A 21,756-nucleotide genomic window follows, 5' to 3' on the forward strand; every position below is an offset into this window, starting at 1 on the left:
CTGAGCTCCTACCAGGACACCAAGGCCAGCTCTGTCCTCGGGGATGCCTGATCACAGGGACACAGGCATCTTGGCCGTCCCACAGGCCTTCTCCCTGCCTCTCATTCTAGGTAGTTGGCTACACTTCTGGAGTTGCTGAGCAGGACGGCTCAGCCAGCCCAGAGCACATAGTGCATGTGGGCGCACTGCTGGGCACCGGGACAAAGCCGAGGGACGTCTTTGGTCCCCCAACCTCTTGGGTCCCCCTCTTCTCTCACCGGGAGGAGTTGGTATCTGTGGCCTTGCAGGTCCATGCTCTGTGAGGGTTGTGCTGAGCAGGAAGGAGGGAGCTTTCTTACCACACTTCCGAGGCAGCCGGTGTCCTGCCTGCGACCCAGGAGAGGCATCGAGGTCCCTTTTTTCTTTGCACACGAAACTCAACGTTTTTTAGGGAAAAAGTCCCTTGATTCAGTTTTGTTGATCAGTTTGTGTTTTTCTTTCACTGAACCGGATGCGTTCCTGGACTAATGGGGACACCGTGTTGGATGCTGGTGACCAGCCCCGACGCTGGTGATAAGGCGCTGTTCATTTGCAGAGAGGAGACTGGTGCCATGTTCACAGTGGATATTCCCTGGGCACCCAAGATGTGCAAAAGCCTTAGCCATCTGGTCCCCCGGGACCGGGGGGAAGCACCCAGAGAAGGGTACTCCTGGACCGGTTGTCTCTTGGAGAGAGGGGTCTGGACATGGATGCTGGTGCACACCTGGCGCTCGCCGGGCTGCGCAGTGTGTGGCGAGATCGCCGTTGGGGTGAACATGGTTCTGCCTGCAGGATCCAGGGCACCTGGGGGTGGCATCTGAACGGAGTCACATGGGGCATGGGGTCCAGTCCAGGGGAGGGAGCACCTCTCACAGCACAGGGATGCCTGGGAGAGCGGGTCTGTCCTGCCTGGGGGGCGACAGGAGGCTGCCTCTTGTCTTGAACAGGGACGGAGTATGGGCCAGACTGCTGCGAGGGAAAGGTGCGCTGGGGGATGGCCTGGGCAGAGGCAGGGGGAGCACAAAGCACACAGCTCATTGTGGGCACCCTTGCGGGGTCCAGGAGTGTGTGCCAGGACTGGATGGATTGTCACAGCCTGCTGTGGGCCGAGGAGCCCGGAGAGGCTGTGACCAGTGTTAGACTCAGGGCAGCCCCTGGACTGTGAGGGTGGACGGGAGTGATGAGACCAGCGGTCTGGGAGTCCCTTGGGAGTTGAGGAGAGTTGGAGAGCACCACTGTGAAAAGTCACACCTGTCTGTGCAAAGAGTCCCTGAGATGCTCATCCTTGACCCCACTGGGTCCCAGGCGGCCTGGCTGTGGTGAGGGTCCGGGCAGGGCTCTGAGGCTCTCACCCACCCCTTCTGTTTGCTTTTGGAGCTCGTGGTTTCAGGACTAGCTCTCACAAACCTCTATGCTGGACATCAGTTTAAACACGAGTCAGTTTTTCCATTTTCCAGGCGATAGGTCTCAGGAACTCACCTTGATCTGATGGCGCTGGTGATATGGCCACACGTGCGTTTATGATTATTTTATGATCCTTGAACGACCATAGCTAATCAACTCCAAACCAGGATAGTGTGGTAAACAAGTTTCATTGCTTTTTTCTAAACTTAAGATTTTATCACGAGGTGAAGCACGGGCAGGGCTGAGCACCAGGCGACCAGAGTCCTCATCCCCAGACCACACCTGAGGACTCCTTGCCCAGGAGGCCGCAGGGCCTGATGCGAGGCTGGCTTTTGTGTCTTGAATGCAGTGGCCTCGTAGTCTATGCAGACGGACCTCTGAACTTGGACCGCAAGGCAGAAGACATGTCTGAGCTGTTCCGGCCCTTCCACACTTTACTGCGGAAAATAAGGTGGGGGCAAAGAAGGAGGATGGGGAGGGGAAGAGGGGCAGGGGACGGGGAGAGATGGGCAGGGGAGGAGAGGGCAGGGCAACAGAGTGTGGGGTGCTGAAGCCGGTGTTTGCCCTCCTTTCCCTGAGGACGGGCAGGTAGTTAGTTACTAGGTCTCTCCTGCTCAAGCCAGTGGTGCTGACACCTTGCTGTTGGTCTTAGTTGCTGGTTTGTGATGTTGGAGCCCCTTTGAGGCTCCATGCTGTCCCTTATCCATAACAAAAGTCTTTGTTCTTGGTCAGTAACATGGAGGACTTCAGTGTAAATTCCCTGGCTGGTAGACCCGCTGGACAGAGGAGGCCTGTTTCATAGGAGAGGCTATGAAATGGGTAATTTGGGATGCACCCAGGGGCACACAGCCTGCCCGGATGGGACATCCCGGGCTGCTGGGCCAGCCCATGCCCCTGCACACAGGCTGTGGCCAGAGCCCGGGCTGGGACTAGTGCTTACCCACGTGTGCTCCCAACACCCCCTCCAGAGGCTTTTACTTGTTTTCTGACTAGTTTAAGGGTTGAATGCTTCAGTTCTCTTGAGTGCCCAGTGCTGCCCCCCAACACTGTTGTTCGCCCTGCCCCCCTCTGGTGGTCCCTGGTGACCGGCCCAGGTGGCATTGGCATCCAGGGCCCCATCTGTGCTGTCCTGCGGACTTGGTGACAGCTGGCATGGGTGACTGTGCTCTGCTTTGAGGGTCCCCTGGCCCTTCAGCAACAGGTTCTCCAGCACCCGCTGCCCCACACCTTAAGCCTCCCTGAAAACCCTCACTTTAAACAGGTGTGGAGGCCTCCCTGCTGGTGGCGTCTCTGAGCTGACAGGGCCCAGTTCGGGCCTCCTGGAGATATGGGCAGCAGGCAGCTAGGGCTGTGTATCCTCTTGAGTGCCTCCCTGGCTCCGTTGCCTTGGACTCCAAGGTCTTTCCTGCCACTGCCCTGGTCTCCAGGAAGCCCCCTTCCCAGGCTGTTGGTCCAGTAATGACCCTGTGGACCCCTGTGATGCTCCTTCCTGGGTCCAGCGGGACTTCTGAGCACAAGGCAGTCTCAGGCACAGACTGCCTGGGCCACCTTTCCTCGGCCACTGCCGGTTCTTTTGGGGAGCTGGGAGAACACAGAACCCTGTCAGGAGCCAGGTGCCGTGAACTCAGACAGTGAAAAGTGACCCAGCATGATGGTCTTGGAGAGTCAGTGGGTTTGGGGCTGCGTGAGCCACAGCCTGGGGCCCTGTGATGGGGTGCTTGATCCAGTCCGAGATCCATTGGGTACATGGCTGCTGGCTGCTTCCCTGGTGCCCAGATTCAGCCATGAGCATCCTGCGCAGCATGTGACCCTGGGCCCAGAGGCCACAGCCCCTGCCCAACCCTGAGTGTCTGACTGGGAGATGGATGATGCTGAGACCGGGCAGGGATGTACCGGGTGCTCAGAGCAAATGGGGGGAAGGGAAGGGCCAGTGCTGGGGACATGGGTAAGGGGACAGTCTTCATAGAAGACATGTGGCATACTCAAAAGTCTGACATACGTAATTTGAATCAGGAGGCAGGGGTATGGAAAATGGGTAGAAGCAATATTCAAAGAAATAATGGCCAAGAATTTTGCAAAACTGAAGAAAAATCTCTGCTCACATATTCAGGAGGCTCAAGAAAACTACAAGCTAGAGGAACACAAAATATACCTGGGTACGTTAGAGTACAGTTGCTGAAAACGAAAAAAATCTTAAATGTAGCCAGAGAAAAAGGACAGATTACTTTGAAAAGAATGGAAGATTGACAACTGTCTTCTCAAAAACAACAAAAACAATGGCAGTCAGCAGGCAATGAAACGATACATATTTAAATTGCTGAAAAAAAATAGCTGCCAACCAGAATTTTATACCCAGCAAAAATATCCTTCCAAAAATGCAATAATGAATTATCCAGAAACAGAAAGCCAAAGGAATTTGTTCTCAGCAGCCTACACATAAAGGAAAACTAATTGGCATTCTCCAGCCAAGGGAATAGAATCTCAGATGGAAGTGCAGGAGACATTGAGGAACCTGCTGTAGATTACTATAAATGAGTGTGGACTGTACAAAACAATCACTGTAATGGGGGTAAATTATACAGAGCATAGTTTAACACTGGAAAAGAAAAATCACATCTTGCTATGTTAATTTTTGAAAGAGTAAGAAAACCTGAATCATTTTGAAAGTTACAGAAAAAGAATTTGAAAAACATCTTTTAGCAATTTAGGAATAGAAGGGAATTTCCTTAATCTGATAAAAGATACACACACACACACACACACACACACACACAGATGGGCCCTTGCCTAAAACACCATATGTAAAAATTAACTCAAAATTGGACAAGGGCCTAAATGCAACACCTAAAATAGTAAACCTCTTAGAAGAAAACACAGGACAAAAGCTCCATGACATTGCATTGGGCAGTGATTTCTTGGACATGACACTAAAGGCACAGGCAATGAAAGAAAAAATTAGATAAATTGGACTTTGTGAAAAATTCAAAGTTTTGTGTGTCAAAATATACTATCAACAGAGTAAAAAGGCAACTCACAGAATGGAGAAATATTTGCCAATCATATATCTGATAAGGGATTATTAATACATAAGAACTCCTAAAACTTTACAACAATAAAACAAACAACCTGGCTCAAATGGGCAAAAACTCAAATAGACATTTCTCCAGAGAAGACACACAAATGAATGGCCAACAAGCACATGAAAAGATTCTCAGCGTCACTAATCATTAGTGAAATGCAAATCACCCTGACCATTAAGATGGCTACTGTCGTGTTTCCCCAAAAGTAAGATCTAGCCAGACAATTAGCTCTAATGCATCTTTTGGAGCAAAAATTAATATAAGACCCTTTATTAAATTATATTATATTATACCCGGTCTTATGTAAGACCCAGACTTATAGTAAAATTAGACCGGTCTTACATTAATTTTTTGCTCCAAAATACACATTAGAGCTGATTGTCCGTTTAGGTCTTATTTTCAGAGAAACACGTTATAAAAAAATAAATAACAGTTGTTGGCGAGGACGTAGAGGAAAGGGAACTGTTAGGAATATAAATTGGTGTAGTCATTATGGAAAACAGTATGGAGGCTCCTCAAAAAGTTAAACAGAACTCCCATAAGATCCAGCAATTCCACTCTGGTACTCACCGAGAAGAATTGAAATCAGCATCTTGAAGAGATATTGCACACCCGTGTTCACAGCAGCACTACTCACAACAGCGAAAACATGGAAGCCACTCAAGTGACAATTAGTGGAGGAATGCATAAAAAATATATGAGAAATATACATAATGGAATATTAATCAGCCTTAGAAAGGAATGAGACTGTAATATGCTACAACGTGGATGAACCTTGAGGACATGAGGCTAAATGAAATAAGTCAGTCACAATACAGCAATGTGTGATTCCAATTACATGAGATCCCTGCAGTAGCCAAAATCATAGACACGGAAAGTAGAATGGTGGTTGCCAGGGGCTGAGGGAGGGGAGAGTAAGGAGTTAGTGTTTAATGGGGACAGACTTTCAGTTTTACAAGATGAATGAGTTATGGGGGTGGATGGTGGTGATGGCAGCACAACACGGGAAATGTACTGAATACCACTGAAATGTCTCTTAAAAACAGTTAAAATGTTAAATTTTATGATACATGTGTCTTATCACAAAAGCAATTTTCTAAATATCATCTATAAGAGTGTCAGTAAACATTGGCTACTTAGGCAAAAACCTGAACACATGTAAGACTTCCTGTGAATGGTATGAAATGTTACTGACATAGAATTGTGAACACCCACATAGCTAGAGGGCTGTCGCACACTTGGGGAAGCGGTTCCAAGAAGGTACAGTTAGTCTCAAATTAATTAGGAATTCATTGCAATCTCAATCAAAGTCAAAAGGAGGCCTTTTCTTCATCTTTGCCAAAATTTACAAATGAATTCTAAAATTCATGTAGAAATACAAAGGGCCCAGAATAGCCAAGAGGAAAGAGATTGCTGGAGAAAAAACAAAGAACATCACTTTTCTCTCCTACTCTTGATGGTCTTTGCTAGTTTGCACAAGCCACGCTGGTGTGACCGTGCATGTGAACATGTGTGCATGGCTGCTGGGTGTACTGCATGGAAATGAACGATGCTGGAGCCACTGCCTAATGTGAAGCTGCAGGAGCGCTGACAAGGCGTCGTGTGAAGATGGACTTCTGACCTCTGAGCAGACTAGAGTCTGGAGACACTTATGTGCTTCCTGATTTATGACAAAGGGGGCATTGCAGAACAGTGGGGAATGGCTGGGTTTTTTTCCCAATAAATGGGTTGAGTCAGTAAATACCCATATGAGAAAACGTGTCTGGATCCGTACCACCATCACATACAAAAATCAGTTCTAGACGGGTTGCAGATACAAATGCGAAAAGCCAAAAACAGGAAAGCCTTCAGAGTAAAGGTTAGGGAGAACATCTTTGAGACTTGGAGTAGGCAGAGATTTCTTCAACAGGACACAGAAGACTAATAAAAAATGTGATAGGTTGTACTTCACTGAAATTTAAAACTTCAGTTCATCAAAAGACACCATTAAGAGAGTGAAAAGGCAAGTCACAGAGTTGGAGAATATATCCAAACAAATAAATCCATAATATGTGAAGGACTCCTCTCCGTGAGGAAAAGACAGACAACCCAGTTAGAAACGTGCACATCTTGAACAGGCACGGGACAGGGTTCTATGGGCCGATCAACATAGAGAGAGGCGCACAACCTCACTGGTCCTTGGATGGAAGCAATTTACAACCACAAGAGACAGCATTACACACTCACCAGAAAGGACCTGATGATAAGTACGATGGGTACTTAGCAGCTGACAGGTGGGGGCCAGTTGAGCGCAGTTCTCACTAACACCTCCCTACGTGTGCACTTGGAAAGGCACACATGTTCCCCGGGAGAGGTACCCGAGATGGGGGCCACGGCCCATAGGCGAGACGAGATTCATCACTGGATGGTGCTGTGTCCCCCAGGAAAGACGTACAGCCACGACAACGAACGCTCCACAGCACCGACGAATATCACCACACCCAGTTGTCACATCTAGACAAATAACACCAGCAGAATGCTCAATTAAGTTCAAATTTCTGATAAACAGTGAACACTGTTAGTGTAAGTATGTCCCAAATGCCCCCCATCTGGGACACACAGGCACATCTCGGAGCTATTGTGGGTTCAGTTTCAGACTACTGCAATAAAGCGAATGTTGAAATACAGTGAGTTGTAATCTTGCAGGTAGAGGGTCTTGCCTCAATTTGCAGAAACGCACCATCTGTGAAGTGCAGTAAAAGGACAAATGCCTTCCTAACCACGTGTTGTTGTTTAGCTGAAATTCTAATTGAACTGGACGTCCCGTATTTTATCTGGTGACCCTGCACGTATATACCGACAAACAAAGCCTGCCACACAGCGCTGACTGCGAGTTCCCACCTCCAGAGAAGGAAAACAGGCGAGAGCGCCCTGTCTTTAGAAGTCAGGCTGGTGCTAATGGCAGGAGGGCCTGGAAAGGCACGTGGTGTTCTCCATCGGGTGCTGTTAGCCTGCCGTGGGGTTTATGGGGGTCAAGCTGTGCGGTTCTGAGAAGCACCCAGGTCCATGGCTGCACTGGGCTGTTTAACCTGGGCCTCAGACCCCGGCTGGCCCGAGCTTCTCCCAGCAGAGAGCATCTGCCACAGGCTTATCCCAGGCACCCACCTCTGGTGTCTGTGTCAGCGCCCCTTCCAACAGGAAGTCCCAGACGAAGCCAGGTGCCCTGCCGTACCCTCCGTCTGGCAGGCAGTTTTCTGTGTTGTATTTGTCGATACTGTTACTCAGTCATCACTTATATAAATATCTGTTTATTATCTGCCTCTTCCCCCCAAGGGTAGGGACAGTGCCTGTCCTTCTGAGTGTGGCCCAATGGCTGGCACACCGACCGGGGTCACTAGCCATTGTTAAACAAAAGGATGAAAGTCTCTATGAAAACTAACATATATTCTTTCATTCCCAAATGTTCTCCTTCACACAGTTTCATGTCCTTGAGAATCAGGGCTTTCTTGTTTTCAGCATGAGGTTTCAGAACCCCCTTTTTGAGAAATTGCAGTCGGCCACCCCGAATGGCCACTGTCCCGACGCGAGAGGTGCAAGAGCCAGTGGGGCCGGCCACTCGCTTTGCAGTGTGTGGGGGACAGGGCTCCGTGTGTGCAGCTGCGGATGTCACGCCTTGCTGTGCCCCTGCCCGTGCAGGCATTCAGGGCACTGTGCCCACTGTCGGCTGGGGGCTGGTGTGGCTGCTGGGGCTGTCACTTGTTTTGTTTTGCCCTTTGTAGGGACTTGCTGCAGACCCTGAGTGAGGACGAGCTCCACACGCTGGAACGGAGCCTCTGCATTTCCCAAGACGTGGAGTTCCCCATCCGGGCAGATGCGCAGGCCCCCCCCGCCCTGGCACCCACCTTCCCCACACCCCTTCCCCCTGAGGAGCTGCTCTCTGCCAAGGCCCCGAACCCGGAGGCCGAGCTGGCCTGCTCCATGCAGTACGACGACCAGGAGCTGGAGCAGCTCAACCGCATGGTCCACAGGGCTGGGGACGAGATGTCATCCCTGCTGTCCCCGCCCAGCGCCTGCCAGTCGCCGGCGCGCAGGCCGGGCAGCGAGGGCAGCCCCCGGGGGGAGGTGTCCCCAGGCAGCAGGCGGCTGCGGCCTGGCGGTGACGAGGAGGACGGAACAGTATTCTTCATGGATGACGTGGAGGGGCCAGCAGAGGCCACGGGTAGCCCATCTGTGTGGACGGGCAGCACCAGCACCGACCCCCAGGACACACGGCCGGGCGGGCAGGCGGGGGTCAGCGTACTAGGGGAGGAGGAAGATTTGAGCAATAACAACAACACCCAGGGCGACAAAATGCGGGCAGCCGGGCCCAACTCCTGCAGCTGCCTGGACGCCCAGCCGTACCTGGACGGCTGGGAGGTGAGTGTGGACGATGCCGGGACGGCCGAGATGATCGCCCACCGGACAGGGGGCATGAAGCTCTCGGCCACGGTCATCTTCAATCCCAAATCACCCAATTCGCTGACCTCTGCCGTCACCGCCCTGGAAGCCCCCGGAAACAGCATCCCCCCAGTGGAGCCCGTGGCTGAGGGGACACACGGTGACTCCCACAAACTGAGCGCCACAGCCACCAACTGCCTCCTTAACTCCTGCGTGTGTTGTGGGGGCTGTGGGGGCAGCAGGGAGGACACAGCTGAGAGCCTGCGGGACAAGTGTAGCCCTGGAGGCATTGGCGCCTCTTACGTTGGCTCGGCCAAGGCCAGTGCCAAGGACGGGGCCGAGAGCCTGGAGGAGGCCCGGCCTGCCCCAGAGGCACTGCCCATGGGCGCCCCGGCCTCCCTGCCCTCAGAGGATGTCCCTGAGAGGCAGGAGCCCAAAGCACCTACTTCCAGCAAGTGCCTGGCACATACCTCAGGGCCCCCAGGGGACTCAGCAGACAGGCTGCTCAGTGGGGGCGATGGTGCCAGTCAGCAGAAGGAGCCTGAGCGCGGACAGCAGGACACCGGGCAGCCCTTGGGCCCCAGGTAAGAGCCTCTCGAGCCACTGGATTTATCCTCTGACTGTGCATTTGGGGCATATCCTGTTGGCTGATTCCTGCAGGCCTCTCAGGTGTGGTCTGTGTGTGATGTGTTGGGGGTGTCCGGCGTGGGCACCAACGCTGTGGGAAGTTAAGCAGCTTATATCAGACCCTCCTGGGCCTGGTCACCATCGCATCCACCTGAGAAACGTCCCCCTGATCAGTGTGGCACCTTTCAGCTGATGGGCACAGTGCCAAGCACTCAGCTGACTCCCTTTTGCCAACATGGCCCATCCTGGTCCTGAAGATCAGTGTGTGGGTGAGCTGGGCCTCGGCAAGTGAGCATGGCTGCCTCTGGGCATGCTCTCCACTTCTCTGCTCCCTGCATGGCCTAGGCCTGGCACCCACCTGACCCAGGTGGCCGCCTGGAGAAGAGGGTCTCTGGGATCAGGGCTGTGTAGTCACTGCCTCTTCCTTTCTGGCTTCGTCCTCCCACCGGTGCATGCAAAGAACCAGGACCCTGGGGGTGTCAGGGCCGCTCTCCTTCTCCCTTCAGAGCTCCGATGCTTCGTGGCCTGGGCCACACAGCCCACGTGCCCAGCAGCAGCCCGTTCTGCGTGGGGTCTGCAGTGACTCCCCCTCCCCCAGGCCCTGGCAGCCACTAATCTATCTCCTGGCTCCATAGATCAGCCTATTCTGGATATTTCATATAAACAGAATTGCGTAATATGTAACCTTTTGTGTCTGGCCCCTTTTACTGCACATCATGCGCTCACGTTACCTCCATGGTGTAGCAAACACCAGTCTTCCTTCCTTTGTGGCCGAATAATGTTCCATCATAGATGGATCACATTCTGTTTATCCATTCATCAGCCGGGGTGTGAGTGTGTGTGTGTGTTGTTTCCATTTTTTGGCTACTAAGAATAATGCTGCTATGAAAGTTTATGTACGTGTTTTTGTGTGGTCATCAGTTTTCATTCCTTCTGGGTGTGTGCCTAGGAGTGGAATTGCTGGGTCACATGGTTTAGCTATTTGAGGCGCTGTCACCTCTTTTTCAAAGCAGCTGCAGTTTGCATTTCTTCATACCAGTCACGTACACGGGTCTCAGTTTCTCCACATCCTTGCCAACACTTGTGATCATCTAAGATTTTTTAAAATAGTTCTTTTGTCCTTAGGGCATATCCTGCTGGAAAATACAGTTGAGAGACTGCTTTCAATTCACTTGAAATCATTCTCATTGAGGTCATGCCCCCAGTTATCCTCACAGCAGGCTTATTTGTTTCATTTGGCATTAGATATATAGACTTTATTTCTCCAGATGGTGGTTCATTGAGCAGCCTCATGGAAGCGCCGCTCCCATTTCTGATAAGGTTGTTTGTGGGGCACAAACCAGCTTCATCAGCCATGTCCATGGGATGAATTCTTAGCCACAACCTACTGGACAGCTTTCTTCCTCAGGGCCTCCGACTTGGGCCCAAGTCAATTGATAAATGAATCATTTTTCTGCAAGACTTATAAGAAACCATCACAAATTCTCTGACAGGACAGATGGATTTTAGTTTTAGACCGGCACCCACTTTATTTCCTGTTTGTTGAGGTGACAGCCAATGGACACCTTCTCTCTGGAACCCCCTGCTGTTTTCCTGACTTGTCCCAAGGTGGACACGTCACACTGTCAGGCCTCAAAGGCTGAAGCTGAGCTGAGCAAAGGAAAGAGAACCCCCACAGCAGCCTTGAGACATGGTCTCGTCTTCCAGGAGACATTTCCAGAAGGTGCAGAGGGTCTGAGGAAAGAAGAACGTGGCAGGTAGCAGGGTCATCAGGACGGCCCTGTGTTTGAGTCAGGACCTTGGACAGCAGTCCGCAGGGCTCGGCCTGGCGCCAGGGGGTCAGCAGATGGCGCCTGTGAGTACATCGGAGAGCCCTTCACGTCACCCGACGGTCGCAGGCTGGCTGAGCAACGCTGCGGAGACTCACCCAGCAACAAAACAGAGGCAAGCCGACCTCATGGAGCCCGAGGGACACCGGGACAGAGGTGACAGAGCAGCCCTGGTAAAACCGACACAAAACACTGCCTTTCATCCTGCCACAGGCAGAAAGCTCACTGCAATTCACACAGCGAGATTCCTGGAGTCTGGTGGGTGTAGTTAGGAAATGTGTGTGTGAGGCTTCACCAGGAAAGCAGCCTGTCTCGAGTGGGGGGCAGGTGGTGAACCCCCACCCCGAGCGGGGCAGATGGAGAGACCGAGAGGCAGAGAGGGTGACACCTGCCGTACTTAGCTCAAAGTGCCTGCAGCGCCGGCTCATTGGGCCCCTTGGGTTTGCACTCAGGGTCACTCGCCGCGTGATGAGCTGTCGTCCTGATTTGGCTGTGAGGCCTGCCTGTCTGGAAGGTGCTTCAGCGACCCTTGTGATGTGCCGCCTGGAGGAGGGAATGGCAGGCGTGGCGCTGCGCTCAGAGCTCCCGGGGCCATGTGTGCGGCAGACAGAACCAGCCTCAAACCTCTGCATGCCACGCAGGACACACGTGGAGGTGTGACAAAGGGTCTGCCTGCCCCAAGGACTCCTGGAGCCTGCTTTCCTGCTCAAGCCAACCAGAGCCTCCAGGTGGAAGGGCAGGGCTGCGGGGGTCCTGCTGGGCCAGCGGGAGGGGGGTTCTGGAGCGAGGGTCCCAGCCCGGAGAAGCCCCTCTGTGGCATTTCCCGAGGCCCTCCCGGCAAGCTGCTGCACCACGGGTCAGTTCTGCCAGTGTTGTCACCCAGGTGGGACGTCGTCCTTGGTACAGTCCTGGGAGAAAGGTCTGGAACATGTGGCCTTCAACTCTTCTCTTTTTACTGCCTCCTCGCTGCCCATAGGTTAGCCTTTTTGAGGAAAGTTAGCATGTTTTAAAAGCTTGTTGTTCCCTGTCGAGACTCACCTTATCATCCAGAACCTTCCATATTCTTGAAGCCAGCTGAGTAGTAGGTCACTGTCCAGAAAACAGGAACTCGTCCATCTCTGGTGCATCTTTGTCCTTTCCCTGGACATTTTACTAAAGTGTGTTCTTAACTTTCTGCCTTCTCGAAAAAAATCACACTGACTCCCTTGTTTCTACTTATGAATGTGGTCCCTGTTTGTTGTCAAAACTTAGAAGAACATAAATAAGAATAAAGGAAGAAAATAAAAGCCAACCCAAATCCTATGAGTTTTATTGTTTTTTTCTAACAAATATTATATTATTTTACAATCATTTCTCCTCAAAGCTCTTTGAAAACATGATTTTCATAGAATTGTACTCTGTCATAAGGACCTGTGCTAGTTTATCCTACATTTTCCAATTTCCATTTCTTTTCCACGTTAGATTAGTTTTGTGGTCACTTTCTCTCATGGATTATTTCTTTAGAATTGATCCTAAGGAGTAGAAACACTGCAACAAAGCTGTGGAGTCTTAAGCTCTGCCACTTACTGTCAGATTGCTTTCCTCAGTGGCCTGTCACCCTGGCTGTGACTGCGCCAGCTGTTTTTCCCATCTTGAGAGCAAAAAGGGGCTCCTTTATTCCTGTAATTTGCACTTCTCCGATTTGGGGTGCCCTGAGTACTTCTTACTGCTTTGTGCTGCCTTTTTCTTCTGTGACGACTGTTTGTTCCTTCACCTATTTCCCAGTTGGGTTTTCACATTTTTCTTACTTACTTGAAAACGCCCCTTCTGCCCATGGCGTTTGTTGCAGTCGCTTTTCCTGTCTGTTATTTGCGTTTGATTTTATTTATCGATGTCTTCTGAATGACAGACGTTTGATTTTCCTTTGAGGAATTAAATATACAAAAGTCCAGAGACAGCTTCTGGCCCCTGCCTTTCTGTCTGCCCTGGCTGACTGTGCGGGCACCGTTCCTCCTCAGGCCCAGGCAGGAAATACGTCCTCAGCTCCTGCTCGAGTAGGCGCTTTCCTTTTTACCTCTGACTCTGTGTTCCCTGACCCTTGGTCAGAGAGGCACCCGTTTTCGGAAGGCCTGGCCATCTTGCCTTCTGAGACAGTCTCCAGCTGTCAGAGAGAGCGAGGCCTTGGGGACTGATGCCAGCAGGTTACCAGCTCTGGCTTGGGGGGAGGGGTGTCTCAGAAAAGGCACCACTTGTCCCACCTTCTGGAGAGCCTGGCCTGCTCTGCAATGTTCAGTTCTAAGGCTGCATTTGAGAGTTGACTGGGGCTGGCGGTGCCTCTTTCTCCCCTCATGTGCTCAGTGGGCCCCCTGGCTGCCGTTTTGGACAGAATGATGGGAATCCGGGAAGGCTGTCCTTGATCCAGGATTCTGAGCTTCAGCCCTGAACAGGTGACGTGTGCTCTGACCATCTGCTCCTTCCTTCCAGAGTGTGATGATGGCAGAGAGTTGACGTTGGGGACATCTTGAGGGGAATTGCTGGCACATGGCACTTCCTTGCCTGTTGAGGGAGTGGCATTGGAGGCGTTGTTCTTCTGCATGTGCAAGAGTGGCAGGAGGGTGGGCCTAGGGGATGAAGGGCGTCTGTGGACTGGCTGATCAACCTGGGGCTGGTCGTCAACCTCCCTGAGCCTCAGTTTTGTCTTCTGCAAAATGGGCTAACAGTCCACAATTCACACAGTGTCTAGAGGAGGAGCCTAGAGGCCATGTATGTCTTTCCTTATCTCATTCCACGTCTTACTCAGCCACTGTTACTTGCATCATTACCACTGTTACTCAGGATTGTTAGTCACAGCCATTACCACCGCGACTCAGGGTTTTACTTGCTATATCTCTTGTCATCTTACTGTTTTCAGTCTCAACTTTATCTCCCCATCACATCACCGGATTTCACTGCTTCCTTCCCCAATTTCCACTGTTCTCCACTCCTCACTGGTGGTGTGACCCCTAGACAGGGTCATCTGAAACATTCCAGTGGAATTTTGTCTGATGCTGACTGCTGCTGGAGGGCCCCATGCCTCTCACTGCAGCTTTTCGTTGAACTTGCTTCTTGCCTGCCTGGCTCCTCCAGCAGATACCTCACCTTCCCCTGCACTGTGGCCCTGGGGTGGTTCCACCCAGGCTCCTCTGCCCTTTGCTGGGGGACCCTGGGTCCAGCCCCAAGCAGCTGTGCCCACAGAAAGGCAGCACCCTGTGTTTCTGGAGTATGGTGCCGGCTCCCCCTGGGCCCCATCAACCTTCTTCCCTCTATGGAGGAAACAGTTTCCGATCCCCCTGGTGCCCCTCCAGGCGAGGCCCTGGGAAGCCTTGGTGCCCAGCTCAGAGAAGGGCAGGGTGCAGCCAGCACGGGCTGAGCTTCCTCCAGCATGTGGTGAGTGGTAAGTCCTCCATCACTGGGAAACCTCCCCAGAGCTGTGGGGCTGGTACTTCTGACCTGCTTTGTTCACATGTCACCGAGCTGCCTTTCCCTCCTGCAGATGGAGTCGGGTCGGCTGCTCGATGCCCTGGGGCCGCCCCTGCCCTGGACGGGGCCTCATCAGTGCCCAGTGATACTGCTGTCCTCTGGCCTCCGTGGCCTGGAAGGACGTGTTCCCTTTCCAGCATGTGACCAATAACCATAGCTTCTGTGCTGGCTGTTGGGGGTAACCCAGGGGGCTGGTCCTGAGCTGGAAGTAAGGGGTGTGAGTGCCTGGCCTGAGTGACCACTCAGTAAGCCATTGCCTGGGCCCCCACCCCAGTACTGGGCTCTCCTAGGCACTCTAGGATGGGGTGACAGAGTGGGGCTTGGTCCAGCCCTGACCTCTTTCTGGCAGCTGTGTGACCCTGGGCCACAGGCCCTGTCCCAGGGACGTGCCTGTCATTGCTGTGTCCTCCAGAGCCATTGTGGGGCCAGGCAGTGGCACAGTCCTGGCTGCTGCAGCCACCCAGCCCCATGGCAGGTGTTCCATCGTCTGCAAGGAGCACCGAGCCTTCCCACCACAGCATGCCCTGGAAGGAAAACAAGAATGATTGAGCAGTGTAAAAACAGAGGAGGAACTGGAATTAGACTCTCGAAAAACAGATTAGGCTTAATGACTGTCATCAAGTCAATTGTTTATAAGTGACAGAGGGAGCTCTGCAGATGACACAGGGCTAGATGGGACCAGACAGGAGCCGGCTGGGCCGCTGAGGGCAGGGCTGGGTTCTTGCCTGAGCCCCTTGCTGACACTGGCCGTGTACCCTGCAGTGAGCACAGTAACTGATGTCCCGGAACCCCACAAGGGGCAGTGATAACCCCATAAGGTGCAATGAGCTCCCCACACAGTAGGTACTTGGGGTTCCTGGGAGGGGTGCTGCCCTCCCCGGATGGGCCCACCAGTGTCTGAAGTCTTTCTCGCTAATTCACAGCTGGGTGTTGAGCTGGACAGAACACACCCAGCCTGGCTGTGCTCTGGGTGGGGAAGGCCTGGCCGAGGGGCAGCACGACAGCAGGGTGACCACTGAGCCCGGCGCGCCCAGGATAGCTCAGTGCTGGCCCTGCCCCCTCAGCCTCGCCTCCTCGTAGTCTCACCCAGCCCTGGCCTTAAAGGCCCCTGGTTCCTGACTCCGCCTCTCCCTCCAGCCTCACTGCACCCCAACATCTCACCGCCCCACATACCCGGCTACTCTCCACCTTCATCATTGTCAACTGCACCCTGTGCCGTCATCCCTTGCCCCGCCCTCCCATCCGTCCTTCACCAGTGCCAGGAAGAAGATAAGATAGTGTCATAAGCTGGAGGGTCCAGGCTGGGGGTGGGGCAGCTCCTTCAGTGAGAGCAATTGGGGAGGCTACCCCCAGGTAGTGACATCCATTGAGACCTGGAGGAGAGCTGGCTGGAGTGGCAGGCCAGCCAGGGCCAAGGTGCCCCAGGAGCAGAGGGCACAGGGAGGAGCGCGGAAGGGAGGCCGAGGGCAGGAAATCGCAGAGAGCTTTGGAGGGCAAGGGTGGCTGGCCCTTTTCTGAGAGGAAGGCACCGCGTCAGCAGCAGCGTGTGAGCACAGTGGTAACACATCTGGTGCTCTTAGTCATGTTTTAAGCAGCTTTTTTGAAATGAATGGGCATGCAACGCAGGGCCGCGTCTGAGCTCAGCTCCACCGCGTCTCGCCAGCACTCGTGTGGTGGGTCCTTCTCGCATTCGCCATTCTGATGGTGTGAGCAGCGTCCTATCCCGGGTCTGGGTCTGCATCTCCCCGTCCTCAGCTGCCGGCAGCCGTTTTGCTGTTTCTTCCCCTCGGGTGGTTTGTTTCCTTTTGGAGAGTTCTTTATTTATTCTGGATACAAGTTCTTTATCAAGTATCTACTTTACAAATCTTTTCTCCAGTCTGGGGCTTGTCTTCTCACTCTGAGAGTATCTTTTGAAGAGCAGAAGTTCTTAGCTTTGATGAAGCCCAATTTATCAACGTTTTTCTTTTGTGGATTGTGAGTTTGCTGTCCTATCTAAGAATTCAAAGTCACAAGGATTTTTTCCCCTCTGTTTTCTTCTGGAGGTTGTATACTTTTAAGTTTGACATTCAGGTCTGTGACCCTTTTTGAGTTAGTTTTTGTTTATGGAGTGAGGTGTCGGTGTAACTTGTATCTGGTTTTGCTAAGGAAAACCAACGATTCCAGCACCATTTCCTAAAAAGACTATCCTTTCTCCACGGATTGCCTTTACACCTTTGTCAAACATATACGTGTGGATTTATTTCTGGACTCTCTAGTCTGTTCCATTGATCTTTTTGTCTATATTAACACCAATATCATACTGCCTTGATTGTGATTGTTTTATAATGAGCCATAACTCCAGGTAGTGCAAATCTCGGCTTTGTTGGAGATTTCCAAAGTTCTTTTGGCTATTCTGGGTCCTTTGTATTACATATGAATTTTAGAACCCGATTCTCTGTTTATTTGTTTGTTTGTTTGTTTATTTAAAAGGCTGCTAAGAATTTTATTGGCATTCTGTTGAATCTATAGATCAATTTGGGAAGAATTAACACCTTAGTAATATTGAGTCTTCCAGTTCATGAACATACTGTATCTGTTCATTTATTTAGGTCTTTAATTACTCTCAGCAAAGTTTTATAGTTCTTACTGTAAAAGTCTTACACATCTTTTTTTATATTTATCCCTAAACATTTTATATTTTTGATGCAATTATAAATGGTAGTTGTGTAATTTACATTTCAGTTGTTGATTGCTAATACACAGAAATGAAATTGTTCTTTTTTTTTTTAAAGGAACCATTTTTTTTTTTTTTAAGATTTTATTGGGGAAGGTATTGGGGAAGGGGAACAGGACTTTATTGGGGAACAGTGTGTACTTCCAGGACTTTTTTCCAAGTCAAGTTGTTGTCCTTTCAGTCTTAGTTGTGGAGGGCGCAGCTCAGCTCCAGGTCCAGTTGCCGTTTCTAGTTGCAGGGGGTAGAGCCCACCATCCTTTGCAGGACTCGAGGAGTTGAACTGGCAACCTTGTGGTTGAGAGCCCACTGGCCCATGTGGGAATTGGACCGGCAGCCTTCGGAGTTAGGAGCACAGAGCTCCAACCGCCTGAGCCACCGGGCCGGCCCAGAAATAGAAATAATTTTTGTATGTTGATCTTGTCTCCTGCAGTCTTGCTAAACTCACTTTATTAGTTATGGTAGTTGGTGTTTTTCTGTTTGTTTGTTTGTTTTTAAATTTATTTTAAGTGGGTTTTTCCAGGACCCCTCAGCTCCAAGTCAAGTAGTTGTTTCAATCTAGTTGTGGAGGGCGCAGCTCACACTGGCCCATGTGGGGACTGAACCGGCGACCCTGGTGTTATGAACATCACGCTCTAACCAACTGAGCTAACTGGCCACCCCCGGTACTTGGTTTTTTTAAAGATTTCCTACATAGATGACCATGTCGTCTGTGACTAAAGCCAGTTGTACTCTTTTCTAATTGGATGTCCTTTACTACTTTTTCTTGCCTTTTGCATGGGTGAGGACCTCCAGTAGTACTGGACAGAAGCATTGACACAGGATATTTTTGCCTTGTTCCTGATCTCAGAGGGATAGCACTCAATACCTACCATAAAGTGTGATGATAGCTGTTGGATTTTCACAGATGCCTTTCGCAGGTTCAGGAAGTTCTCTTCTACTCCTAGTTTACTGAGTTTTTATCAAGAATGTATTGGATTTTCTAAAATACTTTTTCTGTGTCTTTTGGGGATGATCATAGTTTTTCTTTTGTACTCTGTTAATATGATAAATTTCATTGATTGGTGTTTAGAGGTTAAGCCAACCTTGCATTCCTGGGATGACCCTCACTAGTCATGAGGTAGTATCCTTTTTATATATTGCTGGCTTTGATTTGCTAAAATTTTGTTGAGAATTTTGCATCTGCTCATGAGGAATGTTGGGCAGTCGTTTTCTTGTCTCAGCATGTTCTTGTCAGGTGTAGGCATTTGAGGAGAGGCATGTTGAGGTCCTACAGTGACTTGGGAGCATTCCCATTTCTTCAATTTGTACAGAAGAGTTTGTGTAGAATTGGTATTATTTCTGCCTTAAATGTTAGGTAGAATTCACCAGTGAAGGTGTCGGAGCCTGGAGTTTCCTTTGAAAGAAGGTTTTTAACTACAATTTCAATTCCTTTACTAGATATAGGTTTGTTCAATTACCCATTTCTTATTCCATGAGTGGAAGAGTTTGTTTGCATGGTCCTTAGTCCCTGCTCCGTCCTCCTGGCTTCCCCTCACACATGCTGAGCCAGCGATGTTTCCCTGCCCAGAACTCTCGGGGCGCCCTGATCTCCCCCATCTCTTGGGCCCACCCCCACCACTCCCCACGGTTGGCCTCCTCATCCCTGCCCACATCCCGATTTCTAGGTGCTCTCTGTGTTGTCCTTATTTGTTCCTTGTGTCTGCCACGACACCCTCCTTGTCTCTTCTACATCAAGTCACCATAACATGGTCCCCCTTGCTGCCTTTGATGACGTCCATGGATGCTTTACCGCGGCCTCACTGAATCCATGGCTGCATTTTCATTGCCATCCCTGCTTTGAGATATGGAATCAGGCGCAGAGTTCCAAGCTGGGGATGACCCTCCCATCTATCTGGCCCCAGTTTTTGGACGTCCCCTGTAGGACCCCTTGGCCCGTCCCCAGAGCTACCCTCATGTCTTGTGCTCTGCATGTGACACCTTCCCAGCCCCCATACCGTGTCCCTTAAGCTCAATGACATGACTTAGGGTCTCTGGTTGGGGAAACACACTCATCCAAATGGTAACAAAGCAGTGCCCAGGCCTGGAAGGCAGCTGACCTCTGTGGGACTTCCTGGGATCCGGGGAGGGAAGGCCACTGGGGCTCACGTCCAGTCTCTCACATTCTTTACTCTCTCCCCCCAACATCTGCCCCTGCAGCTAACCTCCCGTTGGCCCAGTGTAGCCCCACAGACATGCTGGGGTCATCCAACCCAGCTTCCCAGATGCAGCTGGCTCCACTCTGGGAGGGTACACGTCCTTAGCCCCGGTTGGCATGTGGGACATATGGACATCTGTGGCCATGGGGGTGGCCACCCTGCTGGGGGAGCTCCAGGAGAATAGGGCTGGCAGAGTCCAGGCCTATAGCGTTGCAGCCTACCTGTCCCCAATTCCCCTCAAGTCCCAGAGCAGGGCCACAGTCCCTGGTCCTGTCTATCTGCTTCCTGCTCAACTCCCGGTTCCTTCTGACATCAGGGGACTCCACAGTTGGGGTGGGAGCTGGGTTTGAGCTGGAATGGGGTGTTCTTGGTTAGCACTGACCCCTGCTCGGCTCAGGGACGACAGGAGGGCAGGCGCCCAGCATCTCCGGCAGCAGCCTCAGGGGTCATCTTCCTCCCTGCCGCGAGACCAGGAGAATTCCTGTCTGAATAGCCTCTTCCCTGAAGCAGTGCACTTCCTCTCATCTTCACAGAGACACAAACACAAGAAAACGGGTTTAACGTGCTGAGTGTCGTGTGGCAGGGAGACCAGGACACCGTCCTCAGTCAAGTTCACCCGCTGCTTTGGCTCCCCCCTAGACTGGCTCTTGGTGACACACACAGGGTCCCACTCATCCCCGGGAACCCCCTGCACATCCCCACCCTGTCTGTCCAGCAACTGCCCAGAGAGGAGGAGCGCCTTTCCTGTGAATACTGGTTTCAGTTCTCCTGGGTGTCCACCTTAAGAGTGCAATTCCCAGGTCTTACGGTAAAAGGAGCTGCTGAGCTGTCTTCCAAATGACCGCCCCTTGTGAGAGCCTCACCAGGGACCTCCAAGTTTCCAATTTTTCCACCTCTTCACCAACGCTTGTTGTTTTCTTTCTTTTTTTTTTTAAATGATTGTAGTCATCCTAATGGATATAAAAGGATATCATGTTGTCATTTTGATTTATTTGCATTTCTCAAATGACTAGTAATGTTGAACATCTTTTCATATGTTTATTGGCCATTTGTCTGTCTTCTTTGGGAAAATGTCTGTTCGTATCCATTGCCCATTCTTCAGCTGGGTTATTTGTTGTTCTGTTGTTGAGTTGGAAGCATTCTTTCTATGTTCTACTTACTATACCCTTACAGATACGTAATTTGTAAAATTCTTCTCCTATTCTGTGGGTTGTCTTTTCACTTTCTTGATGGTGTCTTTGGAAGCACAGAAGTTTTAATTCTGATGAAGCTCAGTTTGTGTTTTGTCTTTGTTTGTAGTGCTTTTGGTGTCATATCGAAGAAACTGTTGCCTAATCCAAGGCCACAGAGATTTATGTTTTCTTCTAAGAATTTTAGAGTTCTAGTTCTAGGCCTTTGATCTATTTTGAGTCAATTTTTGCATATGGTGTTAGGTAAGGACCCCACTTCATTCTTTCGCATATGGAAATGCAGTTGTTCCAGCACCATTTTTTGAAGACTGTTCTTCCTGTATTGAATGGTCTTGGTGCCCTTGTTGAAAATCAGTTGCCCATAAATGTATTGGTTGATTTCTGAATTCTCAGTCCTGTTCCATTGTAATATCTCTCCCATGCCAGTCCCACAATCTTAATTACTTGTAGTTTCATATTAGGTTTCAAATCACGTGTGTGAATCCTCCCACTTTGTTTTTCTTTTCCAAGATCTTGTTGGCTATTCTGGGTCCTTGCATTTCCATATGAATTTTAGGATCAGCTTGTCAATTTCTGCATGGAAAGAAATGGCAACTGATACCTTGATAGAGATTGCATTAAACTGTAGACCAATTAGGGGAGTTTGGCCATCTTAGCAATAGTAAGTCTTCCAGTCCATGAACACACCTGTCTTTCCATTTATTTAGGTCTCCTTCAGTTGATTTCAGTGTTATTTTGTAGTTTTCAGTATATAACTCTTTTTTTTTTGTTAAATGTATTTCAGAT

At 50.7% G+C, this 21,756-nt stretch overlaps 1 protein-coding gene across 4 annotated transcripts in view; it reads left to right on the forward strand.

Moving 5' to 3' along the window:
* Positions 1-21,756, forward strand: part of ZFYVE28 (zinc finger FYVE-type containing 28) — a 70,195-nt gene that overhangs the window by 38,488 nt on the left and 9,951 nt on the right. For all 4 annotated transcript variants that reach the window (XM_081055473.1, XM_081055474.1, XM_081055472.1 and 1 more), the window contains exons 7-8: positions 1,772-1,873; positions 8,261-9,502. In XM_081055473.1, the coding sequence (XP_080911599.1) occupies positions 1,772-1,873; positions 8,261-9,502 (1,344 nt within the window). The remainder of the gene's footprint in view (positions 1-1,771; positions 1,874-8,260; positions 9,503-21,756) is intronic.

Source organism: Rhinolophus hipposideros, assembly GCF_964194185.1.
Source record: "Rhinolophus hipposideros genome assembly, chromosome: 1".
In the NCBI taxonomy this organism is placed as follows: Eukaryota; Metazoa; Chordata; class Mammalia; order Chiroptera; family Rhinolophidae; genus Rhinolophus; species Rhinolophus hipposideros.